The sequence below is a fragment of the Pipistrellus hanaki genome (genome assembly GCF_964339955.1).
Source record: "Pipistrellus hanaki genome assembly, chromosome: 1".
In the NCBI taxonomy this organism is placed as follows: domain Eukaryota; kingdom Metazoa; phylum Chordata; class Mammalia; order Chiroptera; family Vespertilionidae; genus Pipistrellus; species Pipistrellus hanaki.
Window position 1 is genome coordinate 9,830,990 of NC_140503.1, and position 27,726 is coordinate 9,858,715.

At 47.1% G+C, this 27,726-nt stretch overlaps 1 protein-coding gene across 9 annotated transcripts in view; it reads left to right on the top strand.

Annotated features, from left to right (window-relative positions):
- TTC7B (tetratricopeptide repeat domain 7B) overlaps nucleotides 1-27,726 on the top strand; it is a 183,338-nt gene that overhangs the window by 26,985 nt on the left and 128,627 nt on the right. For all 9 annotated transcript variants that reach the window (XM_084883843.1, XM_084883845.1, XM_084883851.1 and 6 more), the window contains exons 4-5: nucleotides 18,797-18,927; nucleotides 27,271-27,392. In XM_084883843.1, the coding sequence (XP_084739969.1) occupies nucleotides 18,797-18,927; nucleotides 27,271-27,392 (253 nt within the window). The remainder of the gene's footprint in view (nucleotides 1-18,796; nucleotides 18,928-27,270; nucleotides 27,393-27,726) is intronic.

Genomic DNA, 27,726 nt, shown 5'->3' on the forward strand with positions numbered 1-27,726 from the left:
ACATGGGGGGACTTTCTGCAGCTGGGACTGTGGGAGCTGTACCACCCAGTCCTGGTAGTCCCGCTGGTCAAGGCTGGTGGTGGCTGTGTGCGCTGAGGTTACCATTTCTCCCCTTCCTGCTGGGCGCAGTCCACAGCTGTGTGTTGAGGCTGGGTTGCCGGACTGTTGCACCCCTTGGAAAGGAAGAGAGAGAGGTGTCCAGGGGGCATGGAAGTAACACACGCAAGTTCTACTGACAGTCCATTGGCGAGAAGTTACGGTAGGACCACAGCCACCAGGAACCCCTGCTACCATTTGAGTGTATTCCTCTGCACTTACCATACCTGTGAATTTTTAAAAATAAAAATGAGATGCTATCACATCTCCTGCTTTTTCCACTTCGCTGCAGTCACAAGCACTTCCCGTGACAGGGGGCACATTTGTGCATCATTTCAGCAGCTGTACAGCATTTCGTTGTCTGGGGAAGCTAAAGTGCATTGACCTCAAAAGCCTCCGTTTTCGGACATGTCGGTTGTTTTCAGCGTTTCGCGGTTACATGTAAGTGCAGCTGTGACGCACGCCCTCTCGGCGGGGCTTCGTGCTTGCTCTCCATGGCTTCCCAAGGAGGGCTTCCTGAGGTGGAGTTTCTGGGTCAAAAGGGAGGTATTTCCAGACTGGCCTGCGGACCGGCTGTTCCTGTGTGCTCTCCCGCCCAGTGTGTGGGACGGGCCGCCTCGCATTCTGGCCAACACTGAATAGAATCCTTTTGATCCGAAAGGGAACACTTACTCTTCCATCTTTTTGTTGAGTATAGGCTATCTGAAAAAATAAAGAAAGACATAAAGCAGAAAATAAAATCTGTCACCATACGGCCATTTGAGCTAACCATTTTTATAACAGATATATATTTTATATAAATATCTATGTATCTTTAAACTACATAGGTTATATATACATTTTATATAATCTTTAAATATATAAAATGTATAAATATATGGACATACATACATTATTTTATGCACAGTTAGGATTATTCTGTACATATTGTTTTATAGTCTACTTTTTCCCTCTATGTATATATGTGTATAATTGTTTTCCATGACATTAAATATTTTTGAAAAACTTTTTGATATCTCTTTTTTAAAAATCCATTGATTTTTAGAGAGAGTGGAAGAGAGAGAGAAAGACAGAGTATCGATGTGAGAGAAACATATCAATTGATTGCCTCCTGCCTGGCCCCTGGGGCTTGGGCTGGGGAGGAGCCTGCAACCGAGGTACGTGCCCTTGACAGTAATCAAACCCAGGACCCTTTGGTCTGTGGGCCAACACTTTATAACAGAGCCACACCTGCTTGGGCTTGAAAACACTTTTTAATTGCTGCACAGCGAGTTGCCTTACGGGTATTTTGAACCAGTCGCCTGTGGAACATCTGTGTTGTTTCAGTTTTTCATATTACCAATATGCTCTATAGCTTTTTTAAAGCAGCTTTATTGAGATACCATTTACATACCATAAGAGACAACATTTCACAGTGTACAGTTCAGTGACTTTTATTATATCTAGAGTTTAATTTTAGAGCATCTTCATCACCCCAGAAAGAACCCTGTAGTCAGTAACAGTCACTTCCTATTACCCGATTAATGCTCCCCAGCCCTCATCAATCACTAATCTACTGTCTGTCTCTGTAGATTTGCCTGTTCCAGACATGTTATATAGATGGAATCATATAATATGTAATACTAGTGACCTGGTGCATGGATTTGTGCTCTGGTGGGGTCCCTCTGCCTGGCCTGTACCTTCTCGCAATCCGGGACCCCTCAAGGGATGCTGGATTGCTGGTTTCAGCCCAATCCCTGCAGACTAGGCCATGGGACCCCACCAGTGCATGAATCTGTGCACCATGGCGGTTTTGGCCCAATCCCCACAGGCTGGGCCAAGGGACCCCATTGTTGCATGAACCTGTGCACTGGGCCTCTAGTGTGTATATAAGATCTCTTCCTGCCCTCGCTCCTCCCCCTTCCCTCTGAGATTCATCAGTCTGTTCCAAGTTTCTATACCTATAAGTTGAGTGTCTGCCCCCTGGTGGTCAGTATGTGTCATAGTTACTGGTTGAATGGTCATATGGTCACTTAGGCATAGATAGATAGATAGATAGATAGATAGATAGATGTCTGGCTTCTATCACTTAACATAATATTTTCAGGTTTCTCACATGTTACAGCTGGTATCATTCTTTTTTATGGCTGACTAGTATTCCATTGTGTGGATATACCACATTGTGTACATTTTATTAACACATGCATGCATGCATCAGTTGATAGACATGAGGTGGTTTCCACTTTTTGGTTATTATCATTAATGCTGCTATTAACATTTGTGTACAAAATTTGAAGTTGATACATGTTTTCATTTCTCTTGGATATATACTTAGGAGTGGAATTATTGGGTCATGTGATAACTCTGTGTTTAACTTTTTGAGGGACTCCAACTTGTTTTCCAAAGTACTACTTTGAAGGTTGTAGCTTCTCTACATCCTTGTCAACACTTCGTTATCTATTCTTTTGATTACAGTTAATCTAGTGCGTGTGAAGTGCTATCTCATTGTGGTTTTTATTTGTGTTTTCTTAATGATTAATGATGTTGAACAGTTTTTCGTGTGTTTATTGGCCATTCCTCTATCTTCTTTGGATAAAGGTCTATTCAGGTCTTGTTCCCTTTTTAAAAAAAATTTTTTTTAAATTTATTTCAGAGAGAAGAAGGGAGAGGGAGAGAAAGATAGAAATATCAATGATGAGAGAGAATTATTGATCGGCTGCCTCCTACATGCCCTCCCACCCCCCAAACTGGGGATAAAGCCTGCCACCCGGGCATGTGTCCTTGACCAGAATTGAACCTGGCTGACACTCTGTCCACTGAGCCAAACCAGCTGGGACTTGTTCCTATTTTCTAATTGGGTAATTTGTTTTTCTATTATTGTGTTGTAATGGTTCCTTATAGAATCTGGATATATGTTTATAGATATATGTTTTTAAAAATATTTTCTTTCATTCTGTGGGTTGTTTTTCAGTGTATAAGACTTACATTCCTTTTGTTAAAATTTTTGGTATCCTTTGAAACACAAAATTTTTAAATTTTGATTAAGTTCAGTTTATCTATTTTTTCAGTTATTGCTTTTGTGCTTTTGGTGCTGTACTTAAGAAACCATTGCCTAATCAAGGTAGTGTTATTTTTTGTTTGTTTTTTGTTTTGACATCTTTGTTAACATCAATTAAACATGAATGTAAGAGTTTATCTCTAGACTCTCAATTTTACTTCATTGGTCTATATGTCTGTTCTTATGCTAATACCATACTGTCTTTATTACTTAGCTTTGTAGTAAATTTTGAGATTGGGAAGTGTGAGTCCTTCAACTTTGGTTTTTTTGTTTTGTTTTGTTTTGTGTGTGGGTGTGTGTGTGTGTGTGTGTGTGTGTGTGTTTAAAGAATGTATTGGCTTTTATGGGTCCCTTACATTTCCATTAGAATCAAATGGTCAATTACTGCAAAAATAAGCTTGCTGGGAATTTGATAAGAATTATGGTAAATCTGTAGATCAATTTGGAGAGTGTTGCTATCTAAACAATATTACTTTTTCCAATCCCATTAACATGGGATGTCTTCTTTCATTTCTTTAAAAAAATGTTTTGTAGTTTTCTTTTTTTTCTTTCTTTTTAAATATATTTTATTGATTTTTTACAGAAAGGAAGAGAGAGGAATAGAGAGCTAGAAACATCGATGAGAGAGAATCATTGATCAGCTGCCTCTTGCACACCCCCTCCTGGGGATGTGCCCGCAACCAAGGTACATGCCCTTGACCAGAATCGAACCTGGGACCTTTCAGTCCGCAGGCCGATGCTCTATCCACTGAGCCAAACCGGTTTCGGCTGTTTTGTAGTTTTCAGTGTGCAAGACCTACATTCTTTTTGTTAAATTTATTCCTAAATATTTATTCTTTTTTATGCTATCATATTAAAATCATTTTTAACTGATTAAAAAATTGATTTTAAATTGTTGTATGCTAGTATATAGAAAATACAACTAACTGGACTTTGTGTATTGATCTTTCATCCTATCACCTTGCTAGACTCATTTTCAGCTCCAATAATTTTTAGAGAATCTTTAGGGTTTTCTATATATTTAAGATCATGCCATCTATAAATAGGATAGTTTTCCTTCTTCCTTTCCAGTCTGGATGCCTTTTATTATTTTGTTGTTGTTGTTGCCTAATTGCATTGGCTACAGGGGTCCTCAAACTTTTTAAAGTGGGGGCCAGATCACGGTCCCTCAGAGAGCTGGAGGGCCGGACTATATGAACTACTAATTCCTACTGTAACACCTCGGCTGCGCTCACTGCCCAAAAAACCTGGCAGGCCGGATCAGACTCCTCTGCGGGCCGCATGTGGCCCGCGGGCCGTAGTTTGAAGACCCCTGGGCTAGAACCTCCAATACAGTGTTGAATAGAGGTGACCAGAGCAGAGGTCTTTGTCTTCGGGTGAAAGCTTTCAGTCTTTCTCTAGTAAGTACCATGTTGACTGTGGTTTTTTCATAAATGGCCTTTATCAAAGCCAGCTTACCTTTGCTAGTGTTTTTGAGTGTTTTATCATGAATGAGTGTTAAATTTTATTAAGTGTTTCTTCTACTAAGATAATCATGTATTTTGTGCTTTATTTTTTGAATATGGTTTATAACATTAATTGATTTTCATATGTTAAACCAACATTCTTGCATTCCTGGGATAGATCCCATTTGGTCACGGTACGTAATTCTTTTTATACAATATGTTGCTGGGTGTGGTATGCTAATGTTTTGTTGAAGATTTTTACATTTATATTCATAAAAGATATTGGTTTATTTTTCTTGTGATGCCTTTGTCTGAATATCAAGGTGATACTGGTATCATAGAGTGAACTGTGAAATGCTCCCTCCTCTCCTGATTTTTGGAAGAGTGTATGAAGGACTGGCGCTAATTCTTCTTTAAACATTTAGTAAGATCCACCAGTAAACCATCTAAGCCTAGGCTTTACTCTGTAGGAAGTTTTTTGATTACTAATTCAATCTCTTGTTACTCTATTCCTTTAATAGAGGTTAACAGCCTTTACTCGCTCTCCGCTTTCTTCTGTATGACATCTTTTCATTAAAGCCGTGAGCCAGTCATGACAAACAGTTCTGGTCAGAAAGAATTTAGGGTGAATGACTTTGAGGAAGAATCTGTTTTCTTCTACAGTAATACCTTGAGTAGCAGCTCATCCCATGTTATAAAGTAAGGTCAGTATCATCAAGGGAAGCAGCGTTTTCTATGTTTGCAATGGATCGACAAAGTCAGCCTGACGGACGAGTCCTATTTTTTTCCTGCAGGAAACTACCAGCCACTGCCAGGTTTTAAGCAGGAGGACCGGATTAAGTTTATAAGTGGGAAAGATCTCTCTGGTGCAGAGTGGAGAATAGATTAGAAGGAATTAAAGATCATGGTGAAGGAGACTGACTGGGAAGGTGAGCTGGCCTTGAGCCCTTCTCCTCTGCTGTTCTGCATCTCAGGGGGTCTGACTTATACAGGCTGCTTCTTTTCTTTCTTTCTTTCTTTCTTTCTTTCTTTCTTTCTTTCTTTCTTTCTTCTTCTTCTTTTCTTTCTTTCTTTCTTTCTTTCTTTCTTTCTTTCTTCTTCTTCTTCTTTTTTTTTTAAAATATATTTTATTGAATTTTTACAGAGAGGAAGGGAGAAGGATAGAGAGCTAGAAACATCGATGAGAGAGAAATATCGACCAGCTGCCTCTTGCACCACCCCCACTGGGGATGTGCCCACAACCAATGTACATGCCCCTGACGGGAATCAAACCGGGGACCCTTCAGTCCGCAGGCCGATGCTCTATCCATTGAGCCAAACCGGTCTTGGCAGTTCCGGCTGTTTCTGAGGTGCCCAAGTCAGATCGTTTTTACCTGGTTTGGCCAACTGGAAGCTCTGGCAGGACATCAGAGAGCAAGAAGAGAGGGAATTCTTCTTTGCCTGAGGCAGCACCTTGACAGCAATCGGGTGTCTTCAGCTGCTCCAGCTTCTGTCAGACAAACCCTTCCTCTGTAGTTTCTACCCCCATTAGGGAGCATCTTCTGGGTCCTATTTCCCAAGGAATAGCCCCAACTTCGGGGCTCTTATAACTCCGCCTCCTCCCTTTGTCCTTTCCAACTCGGGGATGCTCGTGGCCTCCTGCTGCTGCAGAATTCTGGGATGCAATGGCATCCTTTTTGGCTTCTCATCTATTTCATCCCCGACGCAGACAACTCCATATATTGTCTCCTTTATGGGAAAGAACTATGATAGAAGGATTGCTTTGTCCCAGCTGGACCCTGACAGATATTGCAAAAGCCTGAAGTGCTGTAGGCCATTGAGACAGAGTGTGTGTTGGAGAGTTGGTGTGGGAAGGCGGTTGAGGGAGGAATGGAGATGACTGGTGTTTTTGGTTTTGCTCACTGGGCAGATCATGGTGTAGTTAAAACAGGCAAGGAGCCCTGGAGGAGATGCTGGGCTGGCGCCGAAGGTGAGGATACCGCTGTGACCACAAGAGGGCGCGTCCAGGGAGACTTTCTAATTCTGGGGCTGCTGCTCAGCGTAAGGGTCTCTAGGCAATTTATTGTGGTTTTTATTGTTGTTGTTTGTTTCAGGATTAAGGAATTGACTGTGTATAGATTTGCTTACACCTCGGGAGTGGCTGAAGCTCACACAGAGAGTGAGGAAGCCAAGAACTGCGGCCCAGTGTGTAACGGGACCTCCACCTGTGGGCAGAGAGCTGTCAGGCTGATGAGGAGGAGGAGGGATGCACATGACACAGAGCTGTCCCTGGGGTCCCAGGCCTGAACACATGAGCATGTGAACATGCTGGCAGATGTAGATTCTTAAGGAGGTGGAAGTTAAGTGTGGTGAAGGCCATGAGTAGATGGTGACTTAGTGCCAGAACTAGCTGGACTGGTCTGAGGCTTCACACACCAGGGAAAAGTCCACACTGAGGTCATCAAGAGCGGGCCCCGCCCCAAGCCCTCCCCAGAAGCTACCCTTTCCCTCGGGTTCCTGCTGAGACCTGCTAACCATTCAGGTCTCAGCATGGCTGAGCATCTTTCCAGGGTTTGGAGGCTGCGTCCTGCTCTGTGCCACCCGCATTCTGCTCCAGGCCGCCTGAGGCCTGCCCACCTGCCCGCCCACCTGCCTGCCCTCACCGCCTCCGGGCTCAATCCCACCTCTGCTTGTCTCTTCTCCAGCGTGGAGCCCTCTGTTCTCCCCGCGAGGAGGCCACACCTTAGTGCCACCCTCTCCGGCCCCACTGTCCACGTCCACCTCTCCTTCCTCCGAGCTGCCTCTATTTATAGTTGGTACCATCCCATTTGGTGCTCAGTTTCTGTTGAATTATTTTGCATCGGCCACTTGCCTCTCTCAAGCTAGATCATATCATTGAATCATTGCATCAGCAAATACGTGAGTGCCTGCTCTGGGCTGGTCTCTGGGCTGTGTCTCATCTCAGCTGCTTGCTTCCATGTGGAAACATATGGGATGGTTCTTCAGACATTTTCCCTGGCACCCAGGGGCAGACAGCCGAAGACAAACTGTATCTGAGTGACATACAAGTCACGCAAAAGTGCAGTGTTTTCGGTGTATTCTGAAATCCTATCTGTTTTAGATGAAGAGAGACTTTGTTTTGAGCCTGATATAAAATCAGTGATCTTGTCTCTCACTCCTCCCTCCCCACACTCAGTTTCAGGCTGCGTCGTCCCAGTCTGTGGACCGTGTTTCAGCCTGTTTGGCTCTCAAGAGCCCATCTCCTGTGGCTCATTTCCTTTGAAAGCCAGTGACTCCTGGGGCCTCTGTAATGTAGCTTTTTCCCCTGCACTCTGTGCTAGCTGCTGTGTTGTGCACTCTGAGGATTTGAGTCCTTACTGCTGCTTCTCCTTAGGGTCTAGACTCCTACAAAGCTGGTCAGGTTATTAAAAAGAAAAAAAAAAAAAGAAAAAAAGAAACCTAGTGAGTCCAGACTCCTGTTTGATATTTCAAAACCAGGACTCGTGACTCCTACTACAGTGCTTGGCTGCCACCACTCATGACTGAGCTTCCATTATTTTCAAATCATGTCTGGTGCTCATTTTCTTCCCCCAAATGTTCCCGATGCTTCGGGAATGAAAAACGTATCCACATTTGGAAAGCTCCGAGCTCTGGGGGTGGGAGCCGAGCACAGACTGTTCTGTGCAGGAGGAGGGCGTCAGAGCTGGCTCTCTTGGCTGTCCCCCAGCCACACGGGGGCTGGGCTGCAGCTGGGCCTCCGGGGCCTTGCCTGACCCGTGAACCAGGCGGACCCGGGCACATGGCAGCCTCCCAGCACAGGGAGAACTCGGGTTCTTGAGCTCCTACTATGTACTAGGTTCTGGAATAATAGTAGTAATGACTAATCATTAAAAATGTTTTAAAAAATTCCTTGTAAACACCCTCTAAGCATTTGCCCCTTAACATCCTTAACCCCAACAACAACTGTGAGAGGGAAAGGGGGTAGGCTCCGTTTCAGAGGAGGAGCGAAGGGTGGGTCTCCTGTTTTAGCCCCGGCTTTTCCTCCTTGCTGTCAAGTGCTTGCTTCCTAGACTGAGGCTGGCGTGTCATTTCTGTAGAAATGCCCAGGGGCAGAGACTGCTGAAGCTGCCTGAGAGAGGCCGAGTTGCCCTGGGGTGCTGCCAGGGGCCCTGGTTTGTGTCCAGTGGCTCCCAGAACCAGCCGGCACCTTGCAGGAGGTCTTGGAAACGTCTTCTCCCTTGACAGCACTCAGGTTTCTTAAACAATGGGGTTCAAAACCCGGAATTCCACAGAAGGCCTCTGAGCAAGTCCCATGCTAAAGGCTCTGTAGACCGTGCCACCTGCCACCTGCTGCCAGCCGCCCTCCGAGGCCATCCCCGCTGTGCCGGCCACGGCCGCCAGGGGGCGCGGGAGCCGCGTCCTCGCCCGGGCGTTCGCGCTTGCGCAGAGCCGCTTAGCGCCGGCCTCCCGCCCGCTCCCGCCAGTCCGGGGCCGCTAGCCACTCCAGGCCCTGAAATGTGCGAGGTCAGGGGTCGGCGGAAAGGGTGCACTTGCCAGCCTCCCTTGTTAACCTCGGGTCAGCGAGGCCCCCGAGGGAGCGCGGGCCGTTTCTAGAAAGGCCTGCGCCGCTCGCAGGCCTGGCCGGCGCTCCCCGGGCTGGGCGGCCCTGCTGATGTGCGGGCTCTTCTCTTCCAGGGGGTCCCCGGGGTCCCCGGGAGGGTTTCTCGGTAGATGAACCTGCAGATCTTGAAGGGACAGAGCCTGATTCTGACCTTTCTGAATGGGATATTTGCCAATGACCATGACCTTCTAGGGATCCTGACAAGGACAGACCAGTAACCACTGGCAGTGCTTCCTCCCTGGCAGAACCTGCCCCCAACACCCCCCTACCTCCACCTCCACCTCCACCTCCACCCGCCCAACCTCCTACCTCCACCCCCCACCCCCAGGCTGTTGGGGGCTGTGGCCCCGCTCTGCGGGCTTGCTGTGTAGTTAGCTCGTCAGGCAGGGCTCAAGGTCAGGACTCAAGGTCGTCTCTGCCTGTAGTATGATGGGCTCATCATGAGCCCTGTCAGAGCCTGAATTTCCTCCTTGCTGAGTGAGAGGAAGCGGAGAGATAGGGGATCCAGGTTTTTCCTTGAGAAGCTGCTTTTCTTCCTTTTTTTGAAACCTTGAGATCCTTTCAGATTATAGGGGTGTCGAACTCAATCAGAGAAGGGTCCAAAATCTAAAATCCAGCCTAAATCGCGGGCCGAATGGTTTACTGAACAGTCATAAACTGACAATGTCATAAACTGACAGCGGAGTGCAGTGATGACAGCGCGGTGCGGGCCACATTGCAAGGCCTGGCGGGCTGGATTTGGCCCGCGGGCCTTGTGTTTGACACATGTGTTTCAGATGCAGATTAAAAAAAAAAAAGTAGTTTTATTGGAAAGTCCATGCGTGGAGGGGACGGGGTAGAAGCGGGGCCACGAGTCCTTGCTGAGTGCTTTTGCCTGTGTGCAAAACCCAGAAACGGTAGGCATAGGGCGTGAGTGTGGGACGCGCTGTGCTGTGCAAGCCTGGTGCCGGCTGAGCCTCCACTGGTGATGTCCCGGGCTCTTCCCGTCCGGGGTGACGATGCTGCAGTGGTGGGAGCTGTGTTGCATGTAGCCAGAGCTTCCTTTTATGTTTAGATGGTATAAGAAGAGCAACAAGCCGGTTTACTGCCATTGACCCACGTTCCCGGCTAATGCTGGTTGTGTTAGGAGACTTCTCAGTGGTCCCCTCTTCGGAAGCAAGCAGAGACTCGGAGCCCAAGGAAAGCCCGGGGCTGGAGCCTTCGTGCAGGGCCACGGCAGTGCTGTTCTTTTCTGTGACGCCACGTTCGTCTCAGTGACGTGCTTCTTACATTGTGTTGAAAACGCCTGCTCGCTCTGTTCCACCAGAGATGGAGCTTCTGGCGGGAAAAGACCGCGTCCCGCTCCGTGAGGCCCAGCTCGCCGGACGCTGCACACAGTGGGCGCTCAGGGAGAAGGGACATGCTGGCAGCTCTCACTCCGTGCTGCGGTTGGGACATCATGGGCTACACTTTGCACTGTAGGGATCCCCCTGGGTGTAAAGCCCACTTTTTTAAAGTAGAGAAACTAGAATCAAGACCGAGTGTAGCCGAAACCGGTTTGGCTCAGTGGATAGAGTGTTGGTCTTCGGACTGAAAGGTCCCAGGTTCAATTCCGGTCAGGGGCATGTACATTGGTTCTGGGCACATCCCTAGTAGGGAGTGTGCAAGAGGCAGCTAATTGATGATTCTCTCACATCGATGTTTCTAGCTCTCCATCCCTCTCTCTTCCTCTCTGTAAAAAATCAATATATATATATGACCAAGTGTACATGGCATTATGTGTTATACGAGGTTGAGGGTCTGTGGGCTTAACTGGGCTTAATTTCGAGAGGTGGGGATGTGGATTCCGTTTTCTTGTGCTTGCTCTTCTGGATTTCTCAGGTACCCCTCAAAGACAGTGAGAATTGGAATCGCCCCCAGGAAAGGGGTTTGTTAGTATTGTAGTTACTGTTTATCGAGGACATATTTATTATACGCCAGGCACTGAGCTGCACCCCATAACAGTCAGTGGAGCAAAGACTGTTATTCCCACTTGCTTGCTGAGGAAACGGAGGCCAGGAGATGCTGAGGAGCTTGCTGAGCTGTGGAGCTAGTCATTGGAGAGGCCAGGGTTTGACTCCAGGTCTGCCTGCTCAAAAGACCATGTATTTTCATTTCTTAATATTTTACCCAACATTTTGGGAGTTAGAGAATAGATGTGAATTTAAAAAAAAAATACATTTTTTTGATTTTTTTCAGAGAGGAAGGGAGGGGGATAGAGAGTTAGAAACATCGATGAGAGAGAAACATTGATCAGCTGCCTTCTGCACACTCCCTACTGGTTATGTGCCTGCAACCAAGGTACATGCCCTTGACCGAAATCGAACCTGGGACTCGTGAGTCCACAGGTCGACACTCTAGCCACTGATCCAAACCAGTTAGGGGAGAATAGATGTGAATTTTTTTTTTTTTAATATATTTTATTGATTTTGTACAGAGAGGAAGAGAGAGGGATAGAGAGTTAGGAACATCGATGAGAGAGTCATCGATCAGCTGCCTCTTGCACACCCCCTACTGAGGATATGCCCGCAACCAAGGTACATGCCCTTGACCGGAATCGAACCTGGGACCTTTCAGTCCCCAAGCCGACGCTCTATCCATTGAGCCAAACCAGTTTTGGCTAGATGTGAATTTTAACACAAAGATTAAAAACAATAAAACATAGGATTACCATATGGCCTACGGATTCCATTCTAGGTATGTATCCACGGGAATTGAAAATATACACCCACACAAAAACTACTACATGAATATCCATAGCAACATTCTTCATACTATTCTAAAAGTTTAAACAACCCAGATGTTTATCAATTGATGAGCAGATAAATAAAATGTATTATATTCATGCAACAGAACATTATCCAGCAATGAGAAGGAATGGACTGCTTGAAACTAGTTAGAGGTGGAGGTTTACAATATTATGAATGTAATAAATGCCACTGACATGTTCACTTTAAAGTGGTTAATTTTATGTTATGTGAATCTCACCTCAATTTTAAAAACGGAATGAAGTTCTGGTACTGGCTACCACAAGTATGAACCTTAAAAATGTGCCGAGTAAAAGAAGCCAGATACAGATAGTCATATACTGTATGATTCACTTTATATGAAACTAGAGGCCTGATGCACGAAGATTCATGCAATAGGCCTTCCTTCCCCTGGCTGCCAGCACTGGTTTTCCTCCAGCACCTGGGACCCAGGCCGTCACTCTGGCCGCAGCAGCTGCAGCCAGAGTGGAGAAGCCAAGCCTCTTCAGTCTGCACCTGTGTATGCAAATTAACTACCAGTTTTGTTGGATTAATTTGCACACTCACTCCTGATTGGCTGGTGGGCATATCGGAGGTACAGTCAATTTGCATATTTCTCTTTTATTAGTGTAGATAACCGGAAAAAGTGATTTCACAGAGAAAGTAGATTAGTGGTTGCCAGGATCTGGGAGGAGGGTGGAGTGGGAGCAGCTACTAACGGCTATGAGATTTCTTTTTGAGATGATGAGAATATTCTGGAATTAGCTAGTGATGATGGTTCCACAATTATGGGAATATACTAAAACCACTGAATTGTATACTTTCAAAGGGTGAATTTTGTGGTATGTGAGTAATCTCTCAATAATCTGTTATTAAAATGTATATAAAATAATATAACAAAAGAATAAAATGCTCCCACTCGGAGACCTCCCAGCCTACTGTTACCTAAAGATAACAGTGATGCAAAGAATAATCATGGCATTTCACATAGGAAGTCCTCTGTGGACCAGAAGCCAGGGAATCTGGCTGCAGAGCCCACCACGCTTAGCCACTACTTAGCCCTGCTTTGCATGTAAAGACACACAGACAACTTGGAGGCATGGGAGTGTGCAGTGTGAGGGCTAAGAGCAGGCACCTGGGAGTCAGGGGGCCTGGTTGGAGCCCTAGCCCCGCCATCCACCAGTTGTGTAATCTTGGGCGAGTCACTTAACACCTCAGAGCCCTGTTCCCTCGTCTGGAGCGCGGGTGACAGTAAATCCCCCTCGTGCTGCGAAGGTTAGAAGAATGTGTCACACCCTCAGCACAGTGTCTGGCGGGTAGCTGGCACTCACTACATGTGGTCATTGCTCTTACGTCGTTACTAAGTAGACGTGGAAAGAGCTGACATTCAGATTGCAAACTCTCACTTAGCATTTCAGGTCGAATGAGCATCTCATTTGCTCCCAGAACTGTGGAAGGGACATGGAAAGATCATGCACTCTAGCAGGTGAATGTCTAATTCAGGGCCCGGCATGCTCTTCTTTCATGAGTGACGTGCGTGTGAGTGTGTGTGTGTGGGTGAGTGTATGTGTGTATACACACACGTGCCCAAGACAACAATGTCTAAAAATGTCTAGAAAGGGCCAACCAGGCTCTGTATTGACAGGGACTGCACAGCAGGTCTAGGGCAGCTGCCTCCCCTCTGCCCCAGCCCGTGGTGGGTCCCCTCAGCTGTCTCCCCTCCACGCCCTGGACAAGGGCCCGGGCTCTCGCTGAGTGCGGAACACCTGACGCCTGTGGGAGGGTGGCCTTCCTGGAGGCGAGAACACAGGGCCGGCGATCCGGGCCGCCTCTGCCAGGACTGTGCTCCGAGGTTCTTGAATCTTCTCTCGAGATTCTTTTCAGCCTTGGAAACTGAGATCCCTGGAAATTGTCCCAGTGCCTCTGAAGCCCATACCACAGGGCTCAGTTATCAGGGACGTGGTGTCATAATAAAGTTTTCCTGGTACTTCCAGTAATAGCTTCCCCCGCGGGTCCTGTTACAGCAGAGCAGCAGGGTGTACCTGTCCCGGGCCTGGCTTCCAGGGAGGCGATTAAGAGAAACGAGGAAACGGGGCCTCGTGTTGTTGTACATAGTTCACATAATTATGTTTTATGGTCTTCTACTGTGTTGCATAACTTCACATGAAATTAATTCCCTGTTCATTTTAATGCGATTAAAAAGTAAAAACATTTGCTGTGACTGTTAATCTTCTAGAGTTATACCGCTACGACGGTATCCCTGGAGCTCACCCATTCCTAAGGCGGACGCAGAGGGCGTGGGAGGCCCGCGTCCAGGGAGCTGCTGGGGCGATGCGGCTCTCAGTGGGAGAACAGCACCACTGCCTTGGGGCCCTGGACTTTGATTGCAGTGCCTGTGCCATTGGAAACTCATTTTTTACTGTCATTGCTGTTATCAGGCACCGACTATGCTGTCAGCGGCTCAGTGGACACAGGATATTGTGAGCAGGGTTTTGTAGTCAGAGAGACCAGGGGTCAAAACCGGCTTTCTCCTTTACTAGCCGTGCAGCCCTTAAGTTCAAGCTTATCTACGAGGAGCTGTTAGCACCTCCTTGCAGAGCGGCTGTGGGGATTATGAATGGAGCGTGCCACACCCAGGCAGAGTGCGGGGTGCAGAGTAGGGCCTGGACGAATGCACCGTTCATGCTGTTGGAACTGTTCGGTCCTCAGACCCAGATCGGGCTCCCAGCTGAGGGATCCTGGAGGAGTTGGGGGTGTTAGCCCCTGAGTGATCACTGGATGTGTTGGCAGGAGATGGCAGCTCTCCGCTTCCTCAGCCAGAGCTCCGATGGGTAGTCGCCGGAGAGATAAAATGGAGCTCCTTTCACGGAGCATGGAACTCAGAGTGGAGGGAAACAGAGGCGGAGGCCCGATTTGCTGAATTCCGTTCTGTAAGTCACACCGACAGAGAACACTTGAGGCTAAGCACTCTTGAACTTTTATTTTATTTTATTGTTAATCCTCACCCGGAGATATTTTTCCATTGATTTTTAGAATGGAAAGGAAGGCGAGAGACAGGGAGAGAAAAACATCGATGTGAAAGAGACACACCAATTGGTTGTCTCTAGCATGTGACCTGGCCAGGGCCAGAGACTGAGCCTGCAACCCAGGTACGTGCTCTTGACCAGATCGTACCTGGCCGATCCAGTCCACAGGCTGACTCTATTCACTGAGCCGAACCGGCTGGGGCCGTGATCGGCAAACTGCGGCTCTCGAGCCACATGCGGCTCTTTGGCCCCTTGAGTGTGGCTCTTCCACAAAATACCACAGCCTGGGCGAGTCTATTTTGAAGAAGTGGTGTTAGAAGAAGTTTAAGTTTTAAAAATTTGGCTCTTAGAAGAAATTTCAATCGCTGTGCTGTTGATATTTGGCTCCATTGACTAATGAGTTTGCCGACCACTGGGCTAGGGCACACTTGAACTTTTAAACTGGCCAGGGTCCTCAGCCTGCTCCTCGGCTGCCTGGTGCCCCTCCCTGTGGTGACACCCCACCTGTCTGCTGGCGTCTGTACAGACACTCCACTTTGCACCAGACTTAGCACATCTGTTTCCTGCTAGAATGCTGCCCAGGGCAGGATACATTTGCCCTGGCTCTCGCTCCCTTATTCTGGAACCAATCTACATGGCCATGAATTCCCCACGGGCCCAGTGGCATATGGGACGAATGGCAAAGCCTTTGGGAGAAGGAAAGAAATAACATTTACCATAAAGAGCCTCCTACCCAAAGACAGACTCCTGCTGGGGACCCAATTGCCAGCCAAGACTTGGGGCTCCACATAGCTGCCTAATTAGAACATAAACCCACAAAAGATACCAATCTCTTCTCAATCAGAAGGTTAAGTTTTATAGCAGGTTTAAAGTTCTTACTATCGATATGAACGGTCATAAACGTAGGTCACCGGGTTTCGATATTTCAGAACTCCAAATGCAGATGATAGTCAAACTGGATTTGCCTTTTCTTTGACTCTGTGGGCGTGGCAGGCCCCAGAGGGCCTTAGTCATCTCGGGGACTCAGAGTGGCCCCAGCCCAGCTGCCGTGGTACAAAACGCCAGAGGGTAGACCCATTTTCTTCCTGGCCCTTCGACACGTTGGAGAATTTTGTTTTCTTCACATTAAATATCTGATCCCAACTTGCTATGTTTTGGTTGCTTCTCACACGAGCAGAAGGGAGATTATAAAACAATTTGTCTCTTTTTGCTGTTTTCTGGTGTTTTAATTTTGCACAAAGGAGAACTTAGAGCACGCTTTGGGAGCTTAAATCAGTGCCTGCTCTCGAGTGGTTCTGGAGCTGCCCTACCAAACGGTGAATTTGTTCAGTTTGCCTCGCATTCTTCAAAACAATGTTAAGAGATTGTAACCGTTCACACTGGTGAGGTTGCTGAGTGATTGTTTTCTGCAGCTGCATAAACAACTTTGACTGGAGGGACATTAAAATGGTCATTACAACTGTAATCCTTACGTTCAAACAGGCCAGTAGAGACATGGAAGCTAAAAATAGACCCAATTAAAATTTCTAGAGATGAAAACTACAATGTGTGCTATGAAAAACACACTGGAGGTGATTAAAGCAGATTAGACATCAAAGGAAAGATTAGTGAATTTGAAGATATAGCAGGAGAAATTTATCCTACATGAAACAGAAAGGATAAGTTAAAAAGAAGGTAGAAAGAGCATGAGGGAGCTGTGGGTAACTTTAGGTGGCCTAATAATGTGTGTAATTGGATTCCCTAACAAAGGAAGAGTTAGCAAAATATTTGAAGAAATGATGACTGCACATTTTCAAATTTTATTAAAACTATAAGCCCTTAGATCCAGAAAGCTCTGTGAAGCCCAGCACAAGACATACAGAGAAAACTAAGCCCAAACCACTTCACAATCCAAATTTCTCACAATCAGTAAAATCATAAAAGCAGCCAGAAACAGGCGGATGAACAAACAGGAGGGTGACGGCAGATTTATTGTCAGGAACCATGCGAGTGAGAACATGGTGGAACACATCTTTAGAGTCCTTGGGGATGGCGGGCAGAGGAAGCAAACTGCCAACCAATGAGAATGTTTCTCAAAACTGAAGGCCAAATAAAGCCTCCAGACACACAGTGACTGAGAGATGTGGTCATTAGTTGAACTGCACGGTAAGACATGGAGGGGCCTGTAATTGTATTCTAAGTAGAGGAAGCCAATCTGAAAAGGTTAAGGACTGTATGATTGCAGCTGCATGACATTCTGGAAAAGGCAAAACTACAGAGACAATAGAAAAATTAGTGGTCACCAGGAGGAGGGATGGAGGGGACGTTTTAGGGCAGTGAATCTATTTAGGGCATGCAGCACAGTAGTGGTGGATACCTAACTTTATTAAAACATTTGTCAAAGCTCATAGAACTGCGGAGCACAGGGTGAACCTGAATGAAAACTATGGACTTGGTAAAAAGGAAATAAATAAAAACAACAACAAAAATACGGAAACGTTGAAAAAAATCATATAGTTTGTTACATGCCAGTCTTACCCCAATAAAGCTTTTAAACCTACCACATTGGCCGAGCTGCACCTTCTGTGAGGGGTACGCTCCTGAGGTGTTGCCCCCTTGTGCAGAGAAGTGGCCCCTCCTGCCCGCCCAGTACAGCCGCCTCCCCTGGCCGCCGCAGCCGGAGGGACTGTCGCTGTTTAAGAGCTTGGAGGAGGCCAGTCTCAAAATGCTGCACTTGAGGCTTCGGGTCATTTTCTGATGACCCCTCTCTGTAGCGACATCCACTTTGAAAATCAGCATCAATGATGGTCTACTTGGGAGGCCACAGGCCTGCGTTCTGATTCCTGTGGTGCCCATAACTGATCTAAAGATTTGGGGCACTTGCTTCACCATGGCAGACCTCAGCTTCTTCATCTGCACATTGGGTGGGTTTTCCTGAGACCCTGTCTGGCCCCTTCCCATCGCAAACCCCGTTTCTGTCGGTAGTAAACCTTGTCACACTTTTATACGGAGTGGGATGTGGTGGATGTGTGTCTACTACATCCCAGGGCATTTGCCACAGCAGCCCTATTGCATGTAGGGGCACCGGAGACCCTCCACACCGACTCCCTCTGCCTCGGGTTGTGGGTAGAACCCTGAGTCCGACTTGCTCCAGGCCGGGTGCCCATGGCTGGGCTCAGGCTGTAGCTGCTGCCCTCAGAATTGTTATTTTTTCAGCCTTTCAGACATCCCAGCCCTGAGATCTCTCTTGGCTGAGAGAACCTCCTCCATCTGCAAAGACCTGCCCACATAGCTAAGTCCTGGGTGTTTTCTTAGCCTAGAACTGAGAGGTGGTCCATGGTGTGATTGTCAACCCAAACACGAAGGCTGAGAGTTGGACGATTCTCCTAGTAACTGAGCCTCCGGAGAGCGCATCTAAAAAATGCTTTTATGTTCAATTGTTTAAGTGTACATTTTGAGGTAGAAAATATCCTTTCGCTAGTCTTGTTCCATGAGCCTAACCTATTTCTAAAATTCTGTAAGGACCTTGGGATGTAATTGACCGAGAAGCTCTGTTTAGCCTGAAGGGGGTCAAGTTCTCGAGCTGGACATCAGAATCAAACGGCGCTCTGAGCACGGCCGGGGGCCTCTTTCCTCTGTGACTTACGGGTGCTCTTTTTGATGTTCCATCTGTCCGGGAGGAGGACAGAGGATCCGAGTCTCTGACCGCGTGTGGTCTCCTGCGACCACTGTCTCAGCCTCTAGAGCGATCGTTTGAAAGTGAAGCCCCATGAAAAGCAACTCTCCCAGTGTCTGTGTTTGATCTGTTTTTTGTTTTTTTTTAAATTATTATTATTATTTTTTTTTAGGACTTTGTCTAGAGAAGTTGCCTGTTTCCTCTTCTACCAGTAATCTCCACGCGGACCGGGAGCAGGAGGTCATCACCTGCTATGAGAAAGCGGGGGACATCGCGCTGCTGTACCTCCAAGAGATAGAAAGGGTAAGTGAGGACCCTGCGTGGGTTCCCGTGGATACTTCAAAAGTCAAGTGTGGAGGACTGTGGTCAGCCTCGGGAAAACCCGCAGCTTGTCTGCCTCTGGGCCCAGCTTTCCTGCTCTCCTGGACGCCCAGGAGAACCTGGTGGCGACCGTGGCCTTGAGAGCATAGACGGGTCAGAGCTTGGGAGGCGCTGGAACATGCTCTGAGCAGAAATGACGGTATGCATGTGCTTATGACGCTGGCTGTTATGTCCGTTCTCCTTCGCAACGTGGGCGGATCTTCGTGTGTCCTTGGTGGACTCTCTGCCAGCGAGGTGTACCTCCTGGCGTGGGAGGCTTTTCCTTGAAGGCTGTGCCGGAGGTCTGCCGGGGCCTCTCAGCGGACCTGCTCGGAGCAGGTGTGTGTCCCCTGAGACCATCCGGGATGGTTTATCCTCAGAGTCCCTGGTTTGTCTGTCGTGTGGGGAATGGAGACAAACAGCTAATGGGGAGGACACCCGACCAGTGAGTGAGGGGGCAAGAGACCCCGAGCCCACCCCCTTGGGCAGGGGGCATTGGAGCAGGATGGGCCAGGGAGGTGTACTCACCTGCCTGCCAGCCTGGTCGCCCCTAACTGCCCCCCCCCCCACCCCCGTCAGCCTGATCGCCCCATGCAGCCTGCTGGTCTATCGTTTGGTCGTCCCTCGCTAATCCCCCTGCTGGCCTTGTTGCCCCACGTAGCCTGCTGTTTGGTTGTTACTGTGAGGGCGTTGTGACCAATTTGCATATTGCCCTTGTGCCATGCATCTTATTTAGAAGGATCTCTGTTGTTTGTCTCTGCTCGTTCCTAAGCTCCTTCACTTCACAGCCTCAACACCCCCATCTGAAAAAGGAGCATAATAATGGCTCCTACTTCATGACCTTCTTGTGGGAATGATAACAGGACATGTAAATAAGGCACTTCGCCCAGGATTCTTGAATGGATGTCACTTGTTTTACCAAGATCTGCCCCCAGCAGAGCTTTCTGGAGTCTTACCAAGGGTTGACACGGGTATTTTCCCCTCAGATCCCAAGATGGATCCTGCGAAGTATTTTGAAATGATTAGAAATCCTTCGAGACTTTGAAAATGACCATGATCTTGATTCCCATCAATTTCATAGGTCCTCCGTCTCTGTGAGGAGTAGAATAGAGAGGAACTACCAAGTCAGGGTTAGTTTTTGTTATTTTGTATGTGTACAGACTGGAAGTGATTTCTTCACAAAGAATGTGTGTGATGAGGACCAGAACTGCCTTGTAGGAGGCCGGGAGAGGAGGTGGGAGCACAAGAGAGAAGGGGAGAGGATGGTAGGGTGACGGGCCTGGCCTGCACCAGAACGGACTCTCAGCCACAGCTCAGCACACTTGGGAGTTCAGGAAGATCTCTGGCCATCTTGCCAAAGTGTTCTATCCGAAGGCTGCTACGAGGAAGGAATTTTGTGTGTGTGTTATTCAGAAGTTACGATTGATGTTTAGAGAAATGATCATGCAGCTTGCTTTCAAAATCACCTGTTTTGTTTTTTTTTTAATTTTTTTTAAATTAAATTATTATCTGTGTACATATACCATTGCCCCCCCCCCCCCACACACACACATGCCCTCCCTCCCCAGAGTTTTGTGTCCCTTGGTTGTACTTATATGCATGTATACAAGTCCTTCGGTTGATCTCTTATCTACCCCAGATCTCCCTCCCCTCCCCGCTGTAATTTGACAGTCTGCTTGTTGCTTTACTGTCTCTATATCTATCTTTTGGTTCTTCAGTTTATAATGTTCTTTATTATCCATAAATGAGTGAGGTCATGTGGTGCTTCTCTTTCATTGACTGGCTTATTTCACTCAGCATGATGTTCTCCAATTCCATCCAGGTTGCTGCAAATGATGAGAATTTCTTCTTTTATATGGCAGCATAATATTCCATTGTGTAGATGTACCATAGTTTTTGGATCCAATCATCTGCTGTTTTTGGATCCAATCATCTAGGCTGTTTCCAAATCCTAGCTATTGTAGATTGTGCTGCTATGAACATAGGGGTGCCCTGCCTGGCTCCTCAATAGCCAGGTTCCCAGCAGGGAGACTGCTGACCCCAGCTGAGCTGTTCTTGCGAGCCACACAGCCCTCACCACTCCGGGCCCTCATTTTGCACCTTCTTTCTCCAGCGGCTGCCCAGCCCTATCCTGGAGGGCTGCCTTCTCAGGCCGGGAGGAAGGAGGTTCATCTGTTACAGGTGTCTTCATGGCACGGGAATTGGCAAGTCTGGATGTACTTCCTGTCGAGTTCATTTATAACCACCCGTTCACCGCGGGAGTCTTCAGGCAGACTGTCAAGGAGACTCATAGGATATAACATATTTTTTTGGTGGTTTTGGGGAAATGATGATCATAGGTCGTTAGGTTTTGAGAAGAAAATGCCCAGAAAGGGAGAGCCCAAGGGCACAGAGGAATTTGGGGCCAAAGTTAGAATTAGATCTTAGCTTTTTCTTTACCTAATTCAGCACTTACTCTCCTCACTGTCCCAGGCTCCTGTGGTTTCCCACACCCTTATATATAAGAAAATGCTTATAAGTATTTGGCCAGGCGAACCCTCGCTCTTAGTACCTTGTTTCCCCGAAAATAAGACATCATCCGAAAATAAGACCTACTTACAGGTTTCCTTCTGAGTGAAATATAAGGCATCCCCCCGAAAATAAGGCCCCCCCTAGGCTAAACATGAGAGATTTGTTCCACTGATTCTGAAAGAAATGGAGTCACAGGAAATTCAGGAATTGGATTGTTATGATGATGTTCCAGAAGATGATGACATGATTGTCATTGAATAAATGAGTAAATTCTTGATACTGTAGGATTCACAGTTTGTCTGGTTTGTGTTGACAACTACCGCACTACTGCACCGTATACAGGTACAATAAATTTCCTTTATTTTCATTTAACAATAAGTGTGTACCGTATTCTTCTTCATGGAAAAATAAGACATCCCCTGAAAATAAGACCTAGCGCATCTTGGGGAGCAAAAATTAATATAAGACACTGTCTTATTTTCGGGGAAACAGGGTAGCATGGGGAAGCAGCCTCGGCCCAGGATTCGGTCTCAGGGTGTGTAGACGACCTTCACGTTTCTGGCTCAGTTTTCCAGTCTGAGCCTTCCTTCATGGGAAACCACTTTGAGCCTCCCCAGACCCAGCAAGCTGAGACAGTAGCCCTGAGAGCGATGGAGTGAACCGGACGTCTGTTTTGACTGTAGTGGGTGCTCAAGAAACGATCTGTTGCTGTGAGGATAAAATGATTTGACTCATGTTCTTCCCAGGAAGTTCATGGTCAGCACACAGCGAATGTTAGTCTCCTTGCCAGTCTCTGTTCCTGGGTCACCTGGCAGTGGAATCTGCCCTCATCTTGGGAGATTTCAGATATTTAGGTAAGAATCTAGAGTATTATAAACACACTGTTTTATTTAAAATGTTAAAGAATTTTTAGGGGAATGTTAATGGCAGAAAAATTACTTCATTTTTCTTTAAAAAAATATATTTATTGATTTCAGAGAGGAAGGGGAGAGGGAAAGAGAGATAAAAATACCAATGATGAGAGAGAATGATCCATCGGCTGCCTCCTGCATGCCCCATGCCGGGGATGGAGCCCAAAACACAGGCATGTGCCTTGACCGGGAATCGAACCGTGACCTCCTGGTTCATAGGTTGACGCTCAACCACTGAGCCACGCCGCCGGGCTGCTTTCTTTTTCTTGTGTGGAAAATAATGGGACAACATTCTGCCTGGAGTTCCTATGTGATATCTGGGTTCAGGACCTCTGTTCACCCTGACTATTTGACCTTGGTCCAATCATTGAGTCGAGCTTTCCGTTTTCATCGTGGGTCTGATACTGCCCGACTGGTCTGAGGCTAGAGAACTAGTGAGTCTCCGTGTCTGTAGCTGGGATGCAAGGAGCTACCCACGTGTTATTCTCACCCCCCTCACCCTAACCCCCACCCCCGTCCCACCCTGTTCCAGATGTGGAGGCAGGGCCGAGGAAAATGTGAATACACAAAAGCCGTGGGCATTCAGTGTTTCTTCAGTATTGCCCTTGTTGTTTTAGGGTTACAGAGACATCTACTAATATTTTTTTCTCTGATAATTTGTTCTCTAAAGAATAAAAATAGCTCTAAAATTGTGTACATAAAATAATTTACTCAGACAAATTGGATCGGAGCAGATAGAATTAGAAAGGACACAGGATGGCCGTGATCCGTTTACCTTCAGGTGGTGGCATCATGCCAGCGACAAATAACGTTATTTGCCCCCAAGGAGCCGGTGCCGGCGCAGTGACAGGAATAGCGATGACTTCATCCGTGACTGTCCCAGCGCGCGCCCCGCGTCTGGCAGATGAAATCACGCTGTCCTTGTCCTTCGCCGGCACCAGCCCGCCAGCTGGTGCTCCTTCTCCAGCGGGGGCTGTGCCAGGACGGAACCCTACCTTCTGCTGACAGTTCATTCCTTTACACCCTTCAGCACAGGCGCTGCTGCTGGATTCTGGGGCACCCGCAGACCTGCTCCGGGCTGTTTCAGCACTGGGGTTTTGAAAGAAACAACGGGACCCCAGTGTCGTAGGGTCCGGCCCAGATTCCCTCCGCTCGTCAGGGAGCGGCTCCGCGGTCAGCATGGCCGTCGTTAGGCGGTGGCTCTTACGTCCTCCCCGGGAAGAATGTGCAGTGACACAGCCGAGGTGTTGGATTCGGAACCGGATTAGACTAAAGTTACCGTGGGCCTTGAATTCAAACCAGATGTCCCGGGACCAGTGCTCAGGGCGGCCGTGAGAAAGGCAGGGCGTGACTCTAGAGGTCCACGTGGCTGTGCTGTTGGCTTTCAGATGTGAGACGACAGGAAAGGACAGAGCCTTCTTGCCCGTCCCCTTCCCCGTCCCTGCCTTTTCTCTCCAGCCGCAGCAGCGGGTCACGGCTCAAAGCTGAAGGCAGCATCTCTGAGTGAACGCTTCCTTCAGAGGAGGTCAGAAATGACGGGCCAGCCGTGTGCTCGGACCTGGGGGCTGCCGTCTGAGTAGCTGGAGGAGGAGGCTGCAGCATCCCAAAGCTGACTTTAGAAAAGTCCGGAAAAGTTTCATTTTAATTTTTATACATGCTCAGTCAGTCTTTGCCTTCATAATTGTATAGCATTAAAGTATTTTTGACCTGTGTTTTTTCACTCAACATCATGTCAGAACCTGGAAGTGTTTTCAAGGTTGTAGCATAGTTCATCGGTGGATGGCCGCCGGGGGTGATTAACTCACCGTCGGGGTAGCCTGCAGTTGGGAATAATGCTGGATGGGAACGTCCTTCAGGCAGCGTTGTCCTTCGCTTCACGTTGTTTCTACGGGCAAGTCTCCAGAAGCGGGGATGTGTTTGAGCATTCTTGTTACTACAGCCTGTGCCCACTTGCTCTTTACAAGTCAGGCCAAGCTCCTCTCCCTTTGGCAGTGCAAGAGGGGTGTGGCTTTGTGCATCTTGACAGGCTTGCTGTATAAAAGTTACTTTGCTGATTGGCTAGGTGAAAATGGCCCTTGCAGTTTTAGTTTTTGCATTTCTTTAACTATCAGATAGGTTGAATTATTTCCATCTATTTGTACACTAACTGTTTTTTTCTTTTCTTTTTTATTACAACACTAGTGGCCCAGTGCACAGATTCGTGCACATTGAAAGGAAGTTAATTAGAAGAAATATTTTAATATCGCTATTCACCCTTTCTCTATAATACAAGTGTCAACCAAATTCACGATCAACAATGACAGATTGAAACACACATGTGCGATTGGCATCAGTGAGAGCCTTACATGTATCACACATATGTGAGTCAACATTTTTATTAAATTGCCAGTGTATGTCATTGGTTGGTAGGTCAGATGAATGGTTGGTTGGTCACTTAGCCTTTTATATATATAGATTATAAGAAGGTAATATGAAGTATGAAATATGAATAATGTATCTTAATTTCCTCATCTTTACTGTGCATCAGTAGATACTGTATAAAGTTGAAATATGTAGGTAAAAGTATCACCTACTTTCTCTCATCTCTCTCTTTTCCTGCACACATGCACATATACACATACACACACACACACACACACACACGTACACACACAATATGAGATATTTTAAATTTTAGAGAGACCTCTTATGAACTATGTGGAAAAAACCCCACATTTTTCTTTAGAGTTGAGTGATTACTTTGGTCACACAAGAGTTTCTTCTATCAAATTAAAATTAAATGTAATGATTTAAATTTGAACACACATAGAACACATCCTCAGTTTCTGCAAAATGATTTTTAACTTCCTCTCCTGACAACAGAGATATCTGGACTGTTGTCCAATCAATGCTAACTGGTTATTTCTGTGGTAGAATTTTGAGACGATTTTAACTTTCATTTTTGTACTACACTGAATTGGTTTTGCTTTAAGATAATCATGGCATTCTTTGACATTAACAACTGTCCCCAAAAGCCCATGAAGGATCATTTTTAAAGGTTTCAGAGTTGGACCTCCACATGGAGATGCCAAGGAAGTAGTTGGATATATGAGTCTGGAATTCAGAGGGAAAGACTGGATTAGAGAGGATACATTTGGGAGTTGGCAGCATGTCGCTGATTTTTGAAGCTCAGAGGAATGAACAAAGTCATCTTGAGAGAGACTGAAGGGAGAAAGGACAAGTGCTCAGGTCCCCACTGTGTGAGTCTCCATCAGTGGAGGAAGGGTGGGGGAGGGGCCTGCCTTAGAGCCCAAAACGCCCATGCTCGTCGGAGGCAGGAGGAACACCTACCTGTTAGCACTTGCGGAAGTCATGAAGCAGCCAGGTGCTTTTCATAAGATCCTGGGATGCAGCTCAAATTCAGGGGTTGCCCGCTGGATTTCATTCCAGGACATCCTGATCATTTGGGTGCCTCCTCCTCTTCTTTTCCCCAAACCTGGCAAGTTAGAGAGCTAGCGGTGCTTTAACTCCACTCGGAGAATGAGTTCAAGACCTCTAGAGTATTTAGGGTTTGGCTAACATCTGGATCTTTTTTTTTATTTAATATATTTTTATTGATTTTGTACAGAGAGGAAAGGAGATAGAGAGTTAGAAACATCGATGAGAGAGAGTCATCGATCAGCTGCCTCTTGCACACCCCCTACTGGGGATATGCCCGCAACCAAGGTACATGCCCTTGACCGGAATTGAACCTGGGACCCTTCAGTCCCCAAGCCGACGCTCTATCTATTGAGCCAAACCGGTCTTGGCAACATCTGGATCTTTAAAGAGCTGCTGACTTTCAGTAGATGTGGCCAGTGTGTTTGGAGAGCACTGGGATGAATTTTTTTAAAAATACGTTTTTATTGATTTCAAAGAGGAAAGAAGAGGAAGAGAGAGATAGAAACAATGAAGAGAGAGAATCATTGATTGGCTGACTCCTACACCCCACCCACCTACTAGGGATGGAGCCTGTAACCTGGGCATGTGCCCCGACTGGGAATCAAACTGTGACCTCCTGGTTCATAGGTCGATGCTTGGCCACTGAGCAACACCAGCTGGGCGTACGGATTTCTAACGAGCCACCAGCAGCTTCTGGATGAGTGCTTTATTTGGCTTGTGAGTTTAAAGAGCGTGGCCTCTGTATACATCTCTATGACCCACTCAACTTGTAATCCTGTCTCCTGATTAGTAGGGAGTCTTTTCCTGCAAAGCTAAAAACTTAAGCTTTTAAAAGCCTCCTTATCTGTTGACAAGAGGTCAAGTGCGGGAGACTTGATGCTTGGGTTGTTTTTCTCAACTTGCCCCTTGAGAACAGCCAACTGCCACTCAGCCCACAGGCCTCCCTTTGGTAGCCTGGAGAGTTTGCCCTCCCCGGGTAGCTGTCAGCCAGCGCCGGTCACAGCGCTTTTCAGCTCTTGCTGGAGCTCGTCAGGCTCATGGGCGGCCGGAGCTGCGTCTGCCAGCCGGTGACCTCGGCCTTTGGTGGGTGATGACTGCTCCTGGCGTTGCTGGGACCTGCTTCTCTGTCATTCAGCCTCTCTGTCAACAGCCTGGCATTCAGCAGAGCCACTCCGGCTCTAATGCTTCTCCTGGCACCGGGCGTCCTTCACGCCGCAGCCCCCCGTGCCAGGAGGGCCACACCTGTCCCCAGGTGGCGTGGTTGCCTCCTACCTCACAGTCTGTTTTCCTGATCCCGCCACATCTGCACCAGGCCCTTCCTTTGCACAGATGTTTGCAGAAGGACGTTGAATTTTCCAGTTGTGCACTGCGTTCAGCGGTAGGGCTCGAAGGAAGTAGACTTGGATGTGGATCTGATTAGTTTTCCAATTTTCTCCCCTTCTAGGTAATACTTACTAATATCCAAAACAGAAGCCCTAAGCCTGGCCCTGCTCCCCACGATCAAGAACTAGGTTTTTTCCTAGAAACAGGACTTCAGAGAGCCCATGTCCTCTATTTCAAAAATGGGTAAGCCTTCTTCATTTTTTAATCAAGGTCCTCAGGAAGGAGAATAGAAAACCTTATAACGCTGTCTTCAGTTTAGTTATTATAACAAAACTATTTAAAATATGAACTATAATTGGAATTTTTTTTTTTTTTTTTAAGAGAATGAGCATAGGCTCTTTTTCCTTCCTCACCTGGCTCTCCCAGTTTCCCAGGAGATTTGAAGGCGGGAGGAGGGGGCGGGGGGGGGGGGGCTCTCGTGTGAGTCTGGGTCATAGGCTTGGAGCATCCAAGCCCAGAGGGGGATCTGATGGGAGCCGCTGCCTTCCTGACAGGGGGCGGGACTGCACAGCCCTCC